The sequence below is a fragment of the Callorhinus ursinus genome, unplaced genomic scaffold (genome assembly GCF_003265705.2).
Source record: "Callorhinus ursinus isolate GAN/ISIS: 27379988/994484 unplaced genomic scaffold, GSC_fseal_2.0 scaffold77, whole genome shotgun sequence".
Lineage (NCBI taxonomy): Eukaryota > Metazoa > Chordata > Mammalia > Carnivora > Otariidae > Callorhinus > Callorhinus ursinus.
In genome coordinates this window covers 2,875,509-2,894,321 of record NW_027397139.1, presented here as the reverse complement: position 1 = coordinate 2,894,321, position 18,813 = coordinate 2,875,509, and the positions used below count along the sequence as shown (strand labels likewise).

The window sequence follows — 18,813 nt, the reverse complement described above, 5'->3', positions numbered from 1 at the left end:
GGCCAATAGGTTCAGGAAAAGATGCTAGATGTTAGTTATCAGGGAAATGGACGTCAAACTATAAGCAGATACCCCTTCAGACTCACTAGAATGGCTATAAAGAAACAAGTAAGTGCTGGTGAGGACGTGAGGAAGGGGAAACTCTCATGCATTTCTGCTGCTGGGGATGGAAATTGGTGCAGCCATTTGGAGGTGTCTGGTGCATCCTCAAAATGATGAACGTCTAGTTACCATGCAATACAGCAATTCCACTCCTAGTATTGATCTACCCAAGACAAGTGAAGATGAGCACCAACACCAACACTAATTTCCATATACTCTCTCAGCAGCTTGATTCATAATAGCCAGCAAGTGAAAACCACCCAAAGGCCCACCAACTCTTTGAAAATGAATAAAGGAGACATGACTCAAATGAAATTAGAAGGCCACAGGGGGAGTTCCCACAGTACCACTCATTCTCCATTGCACTCAACAGCAAGAGACAACCTTGGACACATTACCGCCCCAGCAGAAGAAAGGAAGGAAAGTTTCCTCCTCCCCTGCAACAGCCCAGCCAATAAGAGACAGTCACAGCCCACCCTATGAGAGGACACTAGGGGTGGAACACCAAGTTTGCTCCACTGGATGTCGTCTGGAACAGCCCCTCCCAACATCCCCTCTCCTCTATAAAAGAGAGATCCTCCCTTTGTTCTCCAGACCTGCCTGTGGTTTTACATAACAGAACTGCAAATCTCGGGGCACCTGGTTGGCTCAGTCCATTGAGCATCTGCCTTTGGCTCAGGTCATGATCCCAGGGTCCTGGGACTGAGTCCCGAATTGGGCTCCTTGCTCAGCAGGGAGCCTGTCTCTCCCTCTGACGAATAAATAAAATCTAAAAAAAAAAAAAAGAATTGCAAATCTCTATTACTAAATAAACCCATTTTTGCTAGTAAAATAACTGACAGGTTTACACTTAACCCACTGAGCCACCCAGGCATCCCTGGCAGGTTTACTTTTAAAGTTAACATTACATGATCATCGGCCTTTCCATGACTATCACAAATCAACTCCAAATTGTTTTTAAAGAAAATTCTGGTCTTCCTGTAGATGTGGAATCCACCCAGGTAGCATTTAAGTCTATGTTTATTAAAGAGCAGAACTAGTGTCTTTTTCCTTTAGTTAAAAGGACCAGGATAGAATGTGAAAATATGTCCACTGCAGATATAATTTGGCAAACCATCCACACACATCCTAGATGAGTCACCTAAAAGAAAAACCACTAAAATTCTTTTTTTTTATTTACCTACTTTTTTTTTTTTAAAGCAGGCTCTATGCCCAAGGTGGGGCTTGAACTCACGACCCTGAGATCGAGAACTGCACGCTCTACTGACTGAGCCAATCAGGCGCCTCAAAACCACTAAAATTCCTAATTCTCAATTCTGGCAAATGGAGGCTCCTTTTTTTTTTTTTTTAAGATTTTATTTATTATTTATTTGAGAGAGAGAATGAGAAAGAGAAAGAGAGCATGAGAGAGGGTAGGGTCAGAGGGAGAAGAAGACTCCCCGCTGAGCAGGGAGCCCGATGCGGGACTCGATCCCAGGACTCCAGGATCATGACCTGAGCCGAAGGCAGTCGCTTAACCAACTGAGCCACCCAGGCGCCCGGCAAATGGAGGTTCCTAAACAAAACTCAAACCTGACTCGTTTCTCCTCTTCTTGCAGAGGACCAGGACACTGGAAAAAAGATCGCTACCAACTTAAGCACTCCCACATCTCTATCCCTGCAGCCAGACTTTCCAAATTCCTCCTCATTCCCAATGATCGAGCTCCGGGGAACCACAGAGGCCCTTCCCAGGCTTCCCTTGTAATCAGCTCGAAGAAACCACTCTCCACACTGGGAATGAATCTCTGTCCTTGCTGACACGTGTCCAACCGCTTGCTGTACAGCAGCCCCCACCTAGGAGGACTACAATACAAATAGTAGGTTCCCTAACGAACCTCAATAGGTTCCTGTATCTGAATCCACTGCCTTTTGTCTAGGTCCTTTGAGATATACACCATTTTCTACTTAGTTCCTATGGCCCTATTCATTTAATTCGGCGGGTATTTTTTAAACAAGTGTCTTTGTCCTAAAAAGGGGAAATAATTCTAGAATTTGATAACAGTAATCAACACAGCCAATCAAAGAAAATAAATGACCCTTCCATATCTTTCATCTCTTCCATCTCTGACACACTATAGTGGAGTCTGGGGACACTGATCATTTGTCTTGATTGGATCACCTACCATCCTCTTCCTGGGCAGAAACCTCAACTGATATTGGCAGAGTCCACAGTGTGCCTCCCATCAAGGTTAAAATAGATCTCTCAAAGCATCTCCCAAAAATTAATCAATACCCTATAAATAAAGAAGCCCTTTAAGGCATCAAGCCCATAATAGAAAATTACAAGCCTCAGAGGCCCATCATTCCATACACTAGTCCCTGTTTTTACCTTGGAGAAAACTGAATGGCTGAAGATGGAGGTTTGTCTAGAACCTCTCAGCAATATATACCATTGTTAACCCTTGGGACCCTGTTCTTCCTAACTCCCATATGCTACTGATTCAATTCCTACTGTATGCAAATTCCAGGAGGAATACATGACTCCAGGTTTTTACCAACAGAAAAATATTGGCAATTTTCAGACCTAGGGTCCTGATTTAGAACCGTCATACAATTTGGATTTTCATGTTACTTTTGCTTTCATAGTTATTATCTGTCAAAACGTTATAAAAGTGATGTATCCAGCAAGGAGATAATCTCCAGTGCTTACCATCTTGATAAATAGGGACTGGAGATGAGAAGTGCCTGAGACTCCTTTCTTCTAATATTTCTTGTTACTCAAATATGGCCTTAACTGATTTCCAACTGCTATGCACTTTCCCTAGGATGTGTGACATCACTACCAGGAAAGGTCTTTCCTGGCACCAAGAAACAAAACCACTAAATATGGAAAACTGACTCATAATCAATGGTGCATCTAAGATCTCCATCAAAAGTGGGAAATGTAAAAATTAATATAGGGAAACCTTGCTAAGAATGGAGTCAGGAGGGGCGCCTGGGTGGCTCATTCAGTTAAGCCTCCGACTCTTGATTTCAAGTCAGGCCATGATCTCAGGGTTGTTAAGATCAAGTCCTGAGTCAGGCTCCACACTCAGCAGGGAGTCTGCCTGAGAATTCTCTCACCCTCTCCCTGTGCCCCTTCCCCTGTCCGTGCTCTCCCTCCCTAAAATAAATAAATCTTTAAAAGAAGCAGCAGCAGAAGAAGAATGATGGAGTCAGAAGATCAGCAGTTGGAACTTCCACTCATGGTCAACTGCAGAAGCAACAGCAAGAGAAGGACCTTGCAGTTGCAAGTGGATACCACTTTACTATGACAAAAGGAGGAAGATTATTTCCCCAGATGGCAACAGCCCAGCCAATGAGAGACAGTCACAACTCAGCCAATGGGAAGCAATGATACTTCCAAGCCCAGTTTACGCCAATGGACTTTTTGTTTCTAACAGCCCCTCTTCAATTCCCAGCTTCCTCTGTGAAAGAGCCTCCTCTCCTCTGTTCTCCATGTTGCCTGCGGTCTCACCGTAGCTGCTTTTCGGAGTTGTAATTCTCACCTATTTCAGAGTGAGCCCATTTTTGCTGGCAAAATTAATGACAGTTTTACTTTAACTCATTTCAATAAGCAAGATGGAGTATATTCATAAAATGGAATATTATTCAGCAATGAGCAGAATGAAGTACTGATCCAGGACACAAGATCAATGAACCTGAGAACATTCACAGGCTTCACAAAGACCACACATGGTATGATACCATTTATACAGAATGTACAGAATAAGCAAATCAAGAGAGAGAAAGATTAATAAATTGTCTAGAAGCCAGGGCTGGGATGTACTAGAATGTGGAGTGACTACCAGTAGGATACAAATTTTCTTTATGGAATTATTAAAATACTTTAAAATGAGAATGTGAAGATGGTTGAATAATTCTGTAAATACAATAAATGCCATCAAACTTTATATTTTAAACAGATAAAATTCATGGTATGTGATCCGTACCTCAGTTAGAGCTATTTTAAAAAAATAGTTACAGAGGAGCGCCTAGGTGGCTCCGTCGGCTAAGTGTCGAACTCTTGATTTTGGCTCACTCTTGATCTCAGGGCCATGAGATCAAGCCCCACATCGGACTTCGTGATCAGCACAGAGTCTTCTTAAGATTCTGCCCTCTCCCGCTTCCCCTCCCCCTACTCACATATGCTCTCTCTCTTAAAAAAAAAGTCATAAAAGCTAAAAATGTATCCTCCTTAATCTTTTGGCAATTTTACTCAAAAACAATAGATCTTAGGCAAATAAAAAGAAGTATGAAAAATAAACAATATGAAAAAGAAACAAAATTACAATTTTAGAGATTAAGCAGATTGAGAGATATTATAAACTAGCTGTGGGAAAAGATTTTTTTTTTTAGATTTTTTTTTTATTTATTTGAGAGAGAATGAGTATGAGTGGGGGAGGAGCAGAGGGAGAGGGAGAAGCAGACTCCACGCTGAGCGCAGAGCCCAATCCCACAACCCTGAGATCACAACCTGAACTAAACCAAGAGTCATACGCTCAACCGACTGAGCCACCCAGGCGCCCTGATTTTTTTTTTTTTTTTTTAAGTAGGCACCATGCCCAGCATGGAGACCGACATAGGGCTGGAACTCACGACCCTGAGAGCAAGACATGAGCTGAGATCTAAAACATACTTAACCGAATGAGCCACCCAGGTGCCCCACCGGAAAAGATGTTTTAGAATAGAGGGAAAGGAATAAATGTATACAAATTGGTAACATACCTGAGATGATGCAAGGTAACAGAACACCTAAGGACATCCTTGTCATTAAGGAAAGGAAATCAGTAGATTCACATATCCCCACATTCTAAAGGCATCTCAAATGGTGCGTAGGCCAGGTACCAAGCATTTAAGGGATCACAGAGTATTAGCAAGATGGGAAAGGACAATTCAAACAGTATTAAAAGGCAATATTCATAAATACAAAGGCAAAAGTCTGTTTAGAAGGAAATCTTATACATACATGTATAGGTAACATTAGAAGACAAAACCAAGTCTGTTTTATTCTAGAAATGGATTGGATATTGACTCTTCAATGAGTATAATTTGCCCCACTAATGGAAACAAGACAAATGAACCACAGGCTTCGAATCCATTCATGCTGAGGACCTGCCTGTCTCATGTCACAGCACATTAACGACAACTGACTTAAGAGACCAGATGGAAACATTCACCATCAGGAAAAAAATGTGTCTAAACGAAACCAAGAGCCAACTCCCCATGTGACCGGTTCCCTCGGAGATCAGGAACAAGAAGCTAAGGAGGCATATATACAATTCTGTGAAGGCCTGGCCAGTGCGGCAACGGAAAACAAGGAATTGGTAAAAGATTTATAAAGGGAAAGGTAAACTTCATTATCAGCGGGTGATCAGATTTAAGTGTCTAGAAATCCCAGAATCCTAAAACAAAATTATAAAAATGTATAGGTGACCCTAGCCACAACCTAAGTGTTGTTTGCATCCGGCAGGGACAGTTCCTGGAGGAGCACCGTCCCATGGATCCTGCGACATTCCAAAGCAGGATCGTCAGAGCCCATCAGATCAGAAACAAGATGAGAACAACTTTCAAAACTGCAGAATCATACGCCAGCAGATAACAGGGATCAGCAGAGAGAGCGTCCTGAGAACGGGCCGTGCTGATGGGGTGCAGCCTTGTAAAGCAACACTTACACTTTTCCTTCTTCTGTGCTGCGAACACCTGTTCCTCCCGCTATATTTCCTCCCTCTGTGTGTGCCTCCTCCACCTCCCCAGAGAACGCTTTCCTTCTGTCACCAGACCCAGAGTTCCGTGCGACACCAGCTGAGGGTGGTAAATGGAAACTCACCCTGAGGCTACCGACCCAGAGGGAGGGTCGGATCCCACAGGTAAGCGCTCAGCCCCACGGGACTGCCCCCCACCACACACACACATACTTCAGACGCCAGAAAGAGGCCCTGCTGTCACCTGCGCTTCTGACCGACCAGCAGGAGACCGGGTTCCCACGCTTTCTCTTGGGGTTCCAGTGATTTGCTGGAAGGGCTCACAGAACTCAGGGAAACACTTACATTTTCCAGTGTAGGAAAGGATGGATAAAGGATACAGACGAGCAGCCAGACGGAAGAGAGGCACAGGGGGAGGTATAGGGCAGGGGCGTGGAATGTCCATACTTTCTCTGGGTGCCCCACCCTCCCCGCACCCCCCACCGTGTTCATAAACCCCCTTCTACTAGGATTTTTATGGAGGCTTCACCCCATTGGCATGACGGACCATTAACTCCACTTTCAGCCCTTCCCCTTCTTAAGAGAATGGGGGCAGGACAGAAGTTCCAGCTTCTAATCACCACAGGTCTTTCCAGTTACCGGCCCCCACCAGGAGCCATCCAGGAGCCCACCCAGAGTCACCTGATGCAACAAAAGATGCTCCTATCCCCCAGCAAGTGACAAGGGCTTCAGGAGCCCTGTATCAGGAACCGGGGGCAGAGACTGGTATGTACGTCTCGTCCCACCAGCCCGTACACACCACTGGCGCTAAAGGCGAGGAATATCATCAGACCTGGAGATGAGGAAAGTAAGACCATGAGTAAACCAGGCTCAACATCTCTCGGGGTCCTTCCCTGGTCTGGAGGGCGCTGCCCGTCCAACACAGTGTAGGTCATTTCTCAGGCAAGAAACATTGAGAGCTCACGGTTCACGAAGAGATGTGGTTGTATTATTTTCACAAACCTGCCTTAATAAAAGGTGAACATATCACTCTACTGCATTTTTTGCGAAGCCTGTTGAGCTCTGAAAATGGACAAATATGGGGAATAATACATAACCAGTGTTAACTTACAAGATCTCATTTTAGTGGATGCGATAAGTTTTCAAAGATAGATCAAGTCCGTTTCAATCACTCGTCTCAATGGAGCAAAATACTAAGTGAACAATCATTCTACTACGTTTTCCAAGTTTGCAATTAATAGAGTTCTCGTGTTACATAAAGCCTCCATCTTGTCTTCCTCTTGATCCCTGAAGCACAAATTGTTTCAGAGAAGGTGAACCAGCAGTTGGAGCTTTGTATATAATCCTCCTTGTAGCTCCTTTTTAGTCTTCAGCTGTGGATTGCTTCTCTGCAGTAAACAGATACCGGTCTATACTTGTCTTGTGTTTGGGTCAAGGTGCGCATGCTCACGAGAGCTTTCACAGTATGTGGTACAGGAGAATACAGCAACCAGCCCGCCGAACACATTTGAGAATGCTGGTTCCTGTTTAACACGTGTCCCTGCTGCACATAGCAGGATGGGAGCAAAAGACACCTTCATACTTCACTTTGCATTGTTAGAGACAATGAGTTTAATAACTCCCTCTTTATCTTCTCCTCTGTTTTTAGTTGTTAGATAAGTTAGCTTTTTCTAAATGGATTAACATGAAACCAGATTTCAAGTCTTATTTCTTTTCAGGGTCTTTTCAAGCATCCAAATGTACTTCTCACCCTGAGCAACTAACTAACTGATAATGATAGACACAGACGTCTCTCTACTGCTGAAATGTAGTACATGCTATATTCTAACTGAAAAACATTTTTCCTTTACTTATAAGTCAAATGATTATGTAGATCGCACCCAGAAAGAATAGAAAGATAATCATAGACTCAGATTTTTAGTAAGTTTCCAGAATGCAAACTCCTAAATCTCAGGGTACACTTAATCACTAGAAATAAGAGTTGGAAATTAAATATTAAAGAGACTTTTAAAAAAAAGATTTCATTTAAGAGAGAGAGAAGAGCATGAGTGGGTGGGAGGGGCAGAGGAAGCAGTAAAAGCAGATTCCCAACTGAGCAGGGACCCTGAGCGGAAGGCAGACGCTTAACTGACTGAGCTGCCCAAGCGCCCCTAAAAAGAGACTTTTTAACATTAACCTTTATAACTGCTATTAAACTAACTGTCCTTATGTCCAAAAATATGTCTAATGGAGGATATAAGCTGATTTAATGGAAAACCTACAAAACATTATTCAATGACACATAGCATAAGGAAATAAATGGAGAGATGCCACATTCTTCCAAAATGAGCCCATAAGGCCAATTCTCCCAAAAGGTCAAGAGTTTTAAGAAAATTTCATTAAATCTATAACCAGGTTTGTCTGGGATTTTTGTTCATCCTGTTCCATTTGAACTTGAGATACTACTTTTTTTGTATTTATTTATTTTTATTTTTATTAAAGGTTTTACTTATTTATTTAAGTGCGAGAACATGACCCAGGTTGGGAAGGCATAGAGGGAGAGGGACAAGCAGACTCCCTGCTGAACACAGAGCCTGATGCAGGACTTGATCCCAGGACCCTGAGATCATGACCTGTGCTGAAGTCAGATACTCAACCAACTCAGCCACCCAGTGCCCCTTCTTTTTTTCATTTTTCTTAAAGATTTTATTTTAAGTAATCTCTGTGCCCAACGCAGCTCCAACTTACAACCCCAAGACCAAGAGTCACATGCCCTACCAACTGAGCCAGACAAGCACTACTTCCTGCACTGAAATGTAAGCAACATTTCTAAGAATAGTGGAGATGTGTTACAGAACAAACTGGTGCGATTTCACCTAACAGATATCAAAGCTTTTTAAAGTATATCAATATGAAATACAAGAAAACTTCATTTAAAATTGAGTAGAGAAGCAGGCAGAGGAAGCGCTCAATCCCTAAAGTTCAAGAGCAGCACCTTGCAAGTCTACACGTTAGGTACGTTACTGCCCCAGGAGGAGGATGGAAGAAGGTTTCTTCCTGACCTGGCAACAGCCTGACCAATGACATGGTCACAGCTCAGCCAATGAGGGACAGTCACAGCTCAGCCAATGAGATGGTCACAGCCCAGCCAGTAAGAAAGCAAGACACACTGAACCCCCAGTTTGCTCCAATGGACATTTTCTTTGGAACAGCCCCTCCCCAACCCTCCTCTCCTCTATAAAAGAGCTTCCTTCCCCAGACTTGCCTGTGGTTTGGTTGTGGCTTACCTGTCCCATATTACAATGCTTGCTATTCCCAGATGAACCCATTTTTCCTGGAAAAATAACTGACGGTTTTATTTTTAAGGTCAACATTCCCTGGTGATCATGCATGGACCCAGAGAAGACCCCACCTCTCCAAGCTGCTGAGCAAACAGGTGCGGGTCCCACAGAGGCCACTGCGCTCACTGCTTTCTCCCCCACCCTGAGCTGGAGGGTAAGTTTTGTCCTGGGATCAGAGCCCCGCTCCCTGTCTGCGCTCTGCAGGGTCTATGCGGACCTGGATTAGGGGCTTCTCCTGACACTACTCATTTGGCTTTTGTTCCCCTCCTTTTCAAAACTGGACTGTTCCTCTCGGATCTGGAAATGCGCTGACCTTTGGTATGATTTCTTCTGTAAGGACCAGTGATTAGAAATTTTTATTTTGGTTTAGAAAAAACCACCAAGAATGGATTCCAGTCATCAAAGCGCCGTGAGGGGCACCCAACGGGGACCCTGGCCAGTTTTAGGATTCAAAACCATGGTCGTGGTGTACCTGGGTGGCTCAGTTTAAGCAGCCAAATCTTGATTTTGGCTCAGGTCATGAGATCAAACCCCAGGTAAGGCTCCACAGCGGGCATGGAATCTGCCTAAGACTCTTCCTCTCCCTCTGCCCCTCCCCTCCCCCACCATGGCCTGCTAGCAAGCTTTCTCTTAAAAACAAAAAACAGAAAAACAAAGAACATGGTCTCTCCTAAAATGCACTGCTAATAATTTAACCAAATGAACTAAATGTAATTTAAAACAACGATGGCCTTTATGGGGAACTTCCGAACTCGATCTCCACAAACTTGTTTTATTGATAACTGAATTAGGAAGTCATGACTCCAAAACATTGAATATGATACATATTTTAATCGGTAGCTCAAGACTTGCAAATATTTTCAGGAAGCTAAGTGTGCCTCCTTACAAAAGACTATTTGAAATTAACTGAGGCAAACAACTGAAAGAACACAAACGGCTTCTGAAGCATCTTCTTCTCCTGCCCAGCTTGACGGTCAGGTCCGCAGACACGCGGGAGCCGCCCTGCACAGGGGCCTGCCTCCAACCACCTCCCGCCACACTCTCTGCTGACCTTCCCTTTTCTTCTGACCCTGCCCTTGCTCCCTCCTTACCTCAGCCTATTAACAACCAGCCTCCTTAAAGATAAGGCTTCTCAAGATCTAAACGCCCAAATGTCTCATGTTCCCTGGACTGAGGCAGAAGTGTCCTGCGCGAACGGGAACCCCCACAATCTTGCTGAAGAACGTAACACAGCGTTTCAACCTACCAACCGGGTTTCCCAGATTTATACAAATTATTCCACAGGCGTGTTGCTGAGGGCCAGGCCACACGTGGGGTGACACGGACCCAGGAGAGAGGAACAGACGCCTCACTTCTGGAAAGACACTCCAACACTCGCTGGAAATCCCCGCGGAGCAATTACAGAAGCTTTTCCTAACACTGCGGATAAACAACATCCAGTCCTCCACACGGAAGCCTGGTGAACCTGCGCGTGGCGATTACAAGGGACTCCGGCTTGTCTCCGATGCAACTCGGGGTCTTTCTTCACATGCGGAGTCTACCCAGGCAGCAGCTGATGGGCTGAGCCGGGATCGTTCTTTTTGCTTAAAAGCACCAGGATGGAACGGGAAACCACGTCCACAGCGCATGTAGTTATTCTGGGAAACGAGCTCACTCACACCCCACAAGAAAGAAAGACAGCTGAAATTCTTAATTTTCACCTCTGGCAACTGAAGGCCCCTACAAACCAAATGCCTCTGGTTTGCACTATTTCTGCAAAGAGCCACAACAGTTGAGCCAAGACTATTACCTGCAGCCCTCCTCCCGGCCATTCCCACTCCCTCCTCCTTCCCAGCGGCTGGGCTCCACGGACCACAGCGGCCCTTCCCCGAATTCCCGCTCGATGGGCTCGGAGAAACCTCTCTCCACACAGGGAAGGTCTCTCTCTGTCCTTGTGGACCCTGGAGCTACGCTCTTGGTGTCAAGCAGCCCCCGCCTCAGGGAGCTCACATCGCTCCCATGGTGGGGGGGTCTCTCATGAACCTCACAGGTCCCCGCCTCTGACCCCATTCCCCTGGGTCTAGACCCTGGGACACAGACACATTTTCACGTGAGCCCCTGTACCTCTGCTCACACACTGCTCTCATTCCTCAGAAGGGATCATGCAGGACTTCCTTCTCCCCAAAAGGGAAAGTAATTCTAGAATTGGATGAAGGCACTCAAAATACCTAATCGGGCAGAAAATGCCCCTTCAACATGGTGTATTCATCCCTTGGCACCCTGCTGTTCCCAGCTCCCACACGCTACTGACATCCATTCGCACTGAAAGCAAACTTTCAGTGTAATGAAACCACGCAGTGCGTTTCTCCTATTCCAGTTGATGAGGACGGCCAGTATGGAAGGAACAGAAACACACCTGGGCACTCAGGCCCTGGGCTGCACAGTCGTTCTGGCTTCTCTTGAACCTTAGAAGCCGAACTGGGTGATGGAAAGCTGTTTGCAGGCTCCACTTTGTTAAGATACACGGGTGATTTCATTCTCTGCCCTCTTCTCAGACCTCTTCACCTGTTACAGCTTTTTGCCTTCAAAGGCCCTCAGGATCGCCATGTAGGGCATCTGATCCGGGACAGTCACTACCTTTGGACCCCCATGAAGCCCCCCATGACTGCTGAACGCTGACAGCTCACCTTCTTTTTTCTTTCTTTATTTCAATTTTGTTAGTTGACGTACAGTGCGATATTGGTTTCTGGAGTAGAACTCAGGATTCATCGCTTACATACGACACAACGTGCTCATCACTGCAAGTGCCGTCCTTAATCCCCATCCCCCATCCAGCCCCGCCCCCACCTCCCTCCATCAATCCTCAGTTCGTTCTCTATTGTTGAGTCGCTTACAGCTTGTTCCCCTCTCCCCTTTCCCCCCCTTCCCATATGTTCCTCCGTTTTCTTTCTTAAATTCCACCAGAGAGATCATATGGGATTTGTCATGCTCTGACTTAACTCAATTAGCATAATACATTCCAGCACCTTTGATGTCATTGCAAATGACACGATTTCATTCTTTTTGATGGCTGAGTAACATTCCATTGTGTGTGGACACACCACTTGTTCATCCGCTCATCAGTTAATAGACACTAGAGCTGTCCCCGTACTGTGGCTGTTGTTAATGATGCTGCTCTAAGCACAGGGGACCATGTACCCCTTCAATCGGTAGTCTGGTACCCTTTAGGTAAATACCTAGTAGTACAACTGCTGGGTCACAGGGTAGTTCTATTTTTCACTTTTTGAGGAAGCCCAAGCCGTTCCCAGATCAGCTGCACCGGAGCCTTCCCTGTAGACAGGCCGGTGCTTGTGCTGTGGCTGCAGTTCTCCGAGGAAACACTGTCTCTACCTGGGGAACAGCTCTCACACGTCAGAGGGGTCAGGGCGCCCATGTTACCAGCCAGGGGCTTCACCAGCTCCGTTGTGTTTGGTCGGGTTTACGCGTTCACCGTGCGCACCACGCGCAGTCCGCGGGCTTCGTGGCACACACTCGTGTCACTACTGATACTGACAGACTGTGGAGAGATCCCTCCCAAACACCGCGTCTGAAAGCCCTGCGGTTGGTCCTCCTAAACCTCATGGCCTCCCCCCGGAGCTCCTACACTCCCACCACGGAGCTCTCCCAGGACGTCCCAGGCACTGGCCCTGGCCGCCTTTGACCTTCGGCTGACAAAACGAGATGGACTTCAATACTGAGAAAGACTGATGGCTTCTATTCAAAACCACCATGCTCTGGGACAGCAATGTTCACAGTGCCCGCCCAGGGGAGGAAGACGTCAGCAGGACCCCAGCCACCTGGAGAGGTCGTCCCCAAATGTCACCTCCAGGTTCTCTCCAATCTCGCTGGAAGGCCCCTGTCAGGATCTGGCCCCTGACCCTTGTGTGGCCACACTCCAGGAAAGGGGCTCCTGGCTGCAGGGGACACATCTACACTCACAGCACACCCCGCCCGGCCCTGCACACCGCCTGCGGACGGGACAGTAACGATTTCCCGGAACGGCAGCCGACGACACCTGCGCCCCAGGCTTCCTGTTCCTCACGGTCGCGTCTCCTCTCCTTCACGGAGACACAGGGCCCTTGTGTGCATGCACAACACCCTCGCGGGAGGGGGACCTCTTCTTGGGGTTCTGGCCTTTCGGGAACAGGCCCATGAGGATCCCGTGACAAATTCATCGTTCTCTTGCCTTTTCTCAAGTGTTAGAGGCTCTGAAATCACAAGTCTTTCCCTCACCTGAACTATTAACGGATGTTGGCTTATTACCCAAATTCACTGTCTCTCAATACATAACCTTACAGGCTGTCTTACTGGATAACATTTGGTTCCAACAGTTCTGTTGAAAACAACACCTTTCAAAACATCTTTGAAGTTCTGCTATTTCTGCAAAACTTCACCCGCTAAGCCCGTGTTCTGACCCGCACTGTCTCTTCCCAAATGCCCCAGCCTCTTTCTCTCCCGGAGCTCCCGCAGGATCCACGATGCTGCTCTCACGCTCGCCTGCAGCAGGGACCTCCAGGAGGCACACACGGCTGCAGGTCTGCCTTCATGGCGAGAACGTTCCCCCCCAGGTTGGAACAGGGGCCAGTAAACATTTCAGTTGGCTGCCTGCACACCTAGCGTCCTGGATTCTATCCATTTTGTCATTTGGAATTGTCTTGTTACTTCTGATTGTATATTAAAGTTTTGTAATTTATTGCCTATGGATTTGTGAAAATGATGCACATAATAAGTACATGCTCTGCAATCTCACACTCCTGATGAATGGCAAGCTAGATGGCAAGCGCCTAAGAGTTTCTCCCTCCCGTCCTTCCTTGCTTCTCAGGTGTGGCCTTCACTGGTTTCCACTGCTATGCACGTTCCCTCCCACACAAGACAGATAACCAGAAGACGTCCTTCCTGGTGCTGAGGGACAAACCCACTAAGTATGGCAAACCCGCCGCTTACTCAGAGATGCTTCCAAGGAAAGATTTTGGTCAAATGGAGGAAATGTAGAAATGCACCCAAGGAAAGCTCACTTGGGATGGAGTACGGGGCCAGCAGGGGTGCCCTCGGGTCCTTACTGGGGGGCCCAGCAGGAAGCCCAGCACCCTGCAACTCTACACTACTTTCCCTGGGATTTCACCGCCCTGGCAGGAGGAAGCCAGCCTCCACCTCCCATCACCGCCCGGCCAGAGAGGAGCCCCTGGGCTTCCAACTCCCAATTTCCACCAAGACCTTTGTGTTTCCATAGCCACCCCAGCCCCTGCTCTCCTCTGTAAGAGAGCCTTCCTCCCCTCTGTTCTCCAAATTGCCTGTGGTTTTGTGACCTTACACGTCTGGAACTGCAATTCTCTGCTATTGCAGAATAAACTCAGTTTTGTGGCAAAATAACTGACCATTCTAATTTTAAACTTACTCGTAATCAGAACAGTAGGTATTAACAGAGGCATGGACAAATACCCTGTCAGAAAACAGTGGAATGCAGGCACAGGCCCCCTGATTTCAGGAAGGGAAGCAGGTGCCGTGGGGCAGGGGCAGCGATGGACGCAGGGCCAGGGAAGACCGCTTATCTACAGGGGAATAAGGAATCATTTCCCTTGTCAAGTTCATGGACCAGAACCGAGCCCTGTGGATTTCACTGTCATGGAAACAAGGAGAACACACAAGGAGGAAGATCCAGCAGGCGTGTGTATGCCTGAGCAATGGAAGAGGTTTCTCACGGAACAAAGGAAGGGCGATCTACACAGGCAGGGCGGGCAAGTGCAAGTGCACTGAAAATGTGAAGAGTCCATCCACGCGGACAACGGAGAGGAATGAATACCCCTGACCTGGACAAACCCTATCAATACATAGAAATGAAGCAGCACAGACGTCCACAGTGCATGCAGAAAACAGAAGAAATCAGGAAGCGGACAGGAGGGTTACAGGTGACAACAGGCTGGAAACGCTTCCATAGAAGGCGGAACCCCACAGATGCCAATGCTCCACCCCGTGGGCAGCAGAGAAACCGATGTGTGACCCCACGCAGACCCCGTGTCCCACACCCGAGCGGGACAAAGTGAACCCGGATAGCTCCCGGTGCCGGACTGGCAGGCATCAGCCCTGACGGGGGACGCACACGCTGCACGCGCAGTTGCTGGTCAGTTTTCACTTCCTCGCATCTACGATACGCAACTCCCCCAGCGTGCACATATTTACTATGGATTTACACTTAGTCAAGACTGACTTTAGCAGCAGTGCCGACAACAGCAAAGGCTGAACGTGGGGACCCCGCGCCCCACAAGGCCCAGAATGGAAGAGTTCACCAGGTGACCCGAGCCACAGGCACCTGCCCAAGTGAGACACGAGGGCTGAGCAACCACACGGCGGCCGTGACTTGAATGGGGGCACCGCTGACATTCTCCAACCGCACCTGCCACAGGGAAAGTCACAGGACACACTGATGGTGGTGACGAGCACCATCAAGCTGCCATCAGCAAGGGGCAGGGCACTGGTCACCCTGGGGGCAGCACAGTGGCGGATGCTAACAGTCAAGAATATAAAGAACCTGCCCCGCAAATATGGCCCAAAGACGAAAGTCGTGTCGCCCACACGGACTCTCCCCGCTCGCAAGGGCCTCTCCGGACACATGCGGGAGGAGCAGTGAGTGTGAGCCAGTGCGGATCAGCAGCCGGCTGCACCCACACAGCACAAGAAACCCCACCGCAGAGGGTCAGGCCGGGTCCTGAGATGGGGGCCAAGCTCTCCCTGCTGACACCAGCCCAGGACGGCCAGTGCCAGGGAAGGAGGGAGGGGACCCTGAGCTCCCGGGGACGAACCCTGTGGCTCCACACACCCTGCCTCCCGCCTCAGTGTGGAAACAGCCCCTCCTCCAGGGCCCCAATTCTCACCAGGGAGGAAACCCTCCGAGTTCGGTTCTGACCCCTAAGAAGCTCTGCATTCGTCAACCCTTCCAACAGCACTTGATCCCAAGGAGCCTTCCCTGTGTCTGACCTTCACAGACCTACTTCCTCAGTTTCCACAAATCCCACTTAACTCCACCAAGTCCATGGCTGATGCCAAACCAATGATCGGGGCACAGCCCCTGGGCGGCCCCAGCTCACCCCACAGCTGCAGGTGTCCCTCCTGCTGCATGCATTGTGGCTTCTCTGGGCAGCAACAGCACCTTCTGCAGGAGTCCTCGGGGCTGGAGGCCGCCTGCAGGGGAGCAAGACCCCACTGGCCCTTCCTTCACCTCCCATCAGGCCCAGCTTCAGGTGCGGCTTGTTCCCAGCCCAGGTGAGGTGCCTGCTTCCAGCACCCTGGGTCATTTAAATAGAACAAAGACCCCAACCTAGAGTGTGAAGGACAACGTGCAGAATCCCTCCTTCCACCCTGTGCTCATGGACCAAGTCGGAAGGGAAGTTCCTGGGCACGTTTACGGTTTTCAGTATATGAAAACTGTTTATCCTTTTCACCAAACAGGTACTTTACTCTCATGATAACAAATCATATGTCAGAATGGATCACATCTCAGATTGCAAAATATCTATGTATCTCTAACCATTAGTTATTAGCCAGAAGTGGGTCAGGATCACATGGTGTCCCAACTCTGGACCCTGCATCGAACACTCACTAGCATTTGGATGAATCCTTTAATCCGTACCTCCAGCCCCCCGGCATGAAGGTGGGTAACTCCGTGCATATTCCCCCCAATCCTAATGAACAGGGACTGTTTCTGTACTGAGACACTTTCCCCCCAGTGCACATTCTCTGGATAAGCCCCAGAATAACACGAGTCAGCAGGAAAAGGAAGACGTGACCCACTGACCACCCTCCACGCTAAAGGGGAGGGAAGGAGCACAAAGCATTCAGTCGTTTTCCAGCTGCTGAACGTTGAGGCGGCCTAAGAGAGAGCTGCCAGTGCTGAGCTAGACAGGGACAATGCTGCCCCCGGGGTCAGTGACAGGCAGGCTCTACCTGAGTCCTGTGCTCCTGGGCGAGCATCCGTGGAGGTGAAAGGCACTCCCTCCCCCACCCTGTTGGCGCCTGGAAAACAGCAGGCTGCAAAAAGGGCCCCTTCCCCACGCCACCAAGATAGGACTCACAGCGAAGTCCCCCTTGTTCATCCACCCCAGGGCCGGGCACAGACCCCCCAAATCCACACTCTGTGCCTCATCCACGATTCGCTCAGCTACTTGTCCCCACGGACCCACGGGCACAAAACGCTTGCTGCTTCAACGTTGGTCTGGCTTCTCTCCTTCCTCCAGACCCTGAACGTGGTGGACCTGCCCTCAGCCTGAGCCGCACACAGCCCCTCCTGCGGACAGGCTGGCCTCCGGGAACCCCCGGGGTCATCATCACACCTGGTCATGCCTGCTTTTCCTTATTCCTCTCTAGAAAAGAAAAACCCCCTTTTACACAACTCTTGAGACACTTGCAGGTCTTAGGCCCACAGTGGTGGCCCTACGGATGTAGGCCCTGCCCCTAATGCAACAGCCCCCTGCCCCTAGCGCCACAGTCCCTGCGCCCCAGCCTTTGCCCTCATTCTTCTCAACACCAGCCCCTCCCCGCTAAATTCCCGTGTTTCATTGGACACTGGTGTGACCAACTGTGCAGCACCGTCCCTTTCCTGCCCACACTCTACCCCGACTTTGCCTCCCTATCCCCACCTGCTCCCAACAGGTACTGAGATGCAGAACAAGCCACCGCCCACCTGGGCAAAGGAAGCTCTGAGCACACGGAGGCCATTCCTCTCAAACCACCTTTCTGCCACTGTTCCTCTTAAAGCAAAGCCCTGTTTCTGTTTGATTGGAGGTGCTGGAGGGTCTCTGAGACTCGTCTCTCCTGCAGCAATCTTTGGAATGTTAAAAACAAGACAAAAGACCCAAAATGGAGTCCCTCATACTCAGCTCCTTGTCACCAAACCAAGAGTTAACTTCACTGCAGTTTCGGCCTCTCCCAGCAGTGGAATCTTAAACCCGTCCATCAGGAACGAGCTGGTCAGCAGTAGCGAGGTCGTCCGGCTGCTAGACCCCCTGCCGGCCCGGAAAGGAAGGTGACCTGCCACGACCCATCATCCACTTTTTCTCCATTATAACTTCCTGCTCCCACTCCTGGGGCCTGTAAAAGTCTTTCATTTTGTGCAGCTCCTCCGAGCTCCTTTCTATCCGCGAGATGGCACGCTGCCCGATTCGTGAATCACTGAATAAGCCCATTACTCAGGGGAATGTTGTTTTTTCAGCAGGAACAACGCGTCCGTAACCACGTACGGATTTGATATTATCTGTCAGGTGGGGGGGGCCCCTACCTCAGCCGCCCCCCTCCTGCACCCCAGCCTTCGACCGACCGCGCTGGGGTCCTCCCACCTTCCCTCGGGCCCCCACCCAGGGGAGGACACGGCTCGGGAGCGGGGAGGGGGGAGGGGACAGGACGCTGCGGCTCCACCCCCGGCCGGGGGCTCGCGCTTGGATCGGGACCCCCCCCCAGGGGCGGGGCCGCCCCACCTCCAGCCGGTTCCGGCCGGTTCGAAGCGGCCCCCCCGGCTCCGCCCGAACCCGCTCACTCACCATCTCGCGGCCCCGCTCGGGGCTCCTCCCTGCGTTCAGCCTGCGGCTGTGCGACCCGGGCCGCTGAGACCGGGAAGGACCGGACAGCAGCTGCCGCGCGGGGCAGGTGCGCACCGGCGCCGG

The 18,813-nt window shown here is 49.1% G+C and overlaps 1 protein-coding gene across 1 annotated transcript in view; it reads right to left on the bottom strand.

Annotated features, from left to right (window-relative positions):
• The window catches only part of ZNF77 (zinc finger protein 77), a 25,656-nt gene extending 6,843 nt beyond the window's left edge, over nucleotides 1-18,813 (bottom strand). Inside the window, exon 1 of the mRNA XM_025861152.2 lies at nucleotides 18,691-18,813. Within this exon, the coding sequence (XP_025716937.1) occupies nucleotides 18,691-18,693 (3 nt within the window). The 5' untranslated portion in view covers nucleotides 18,694-18,813. The remainder of the gene's footprint in view (nucleotides 1-18,690) is intronic.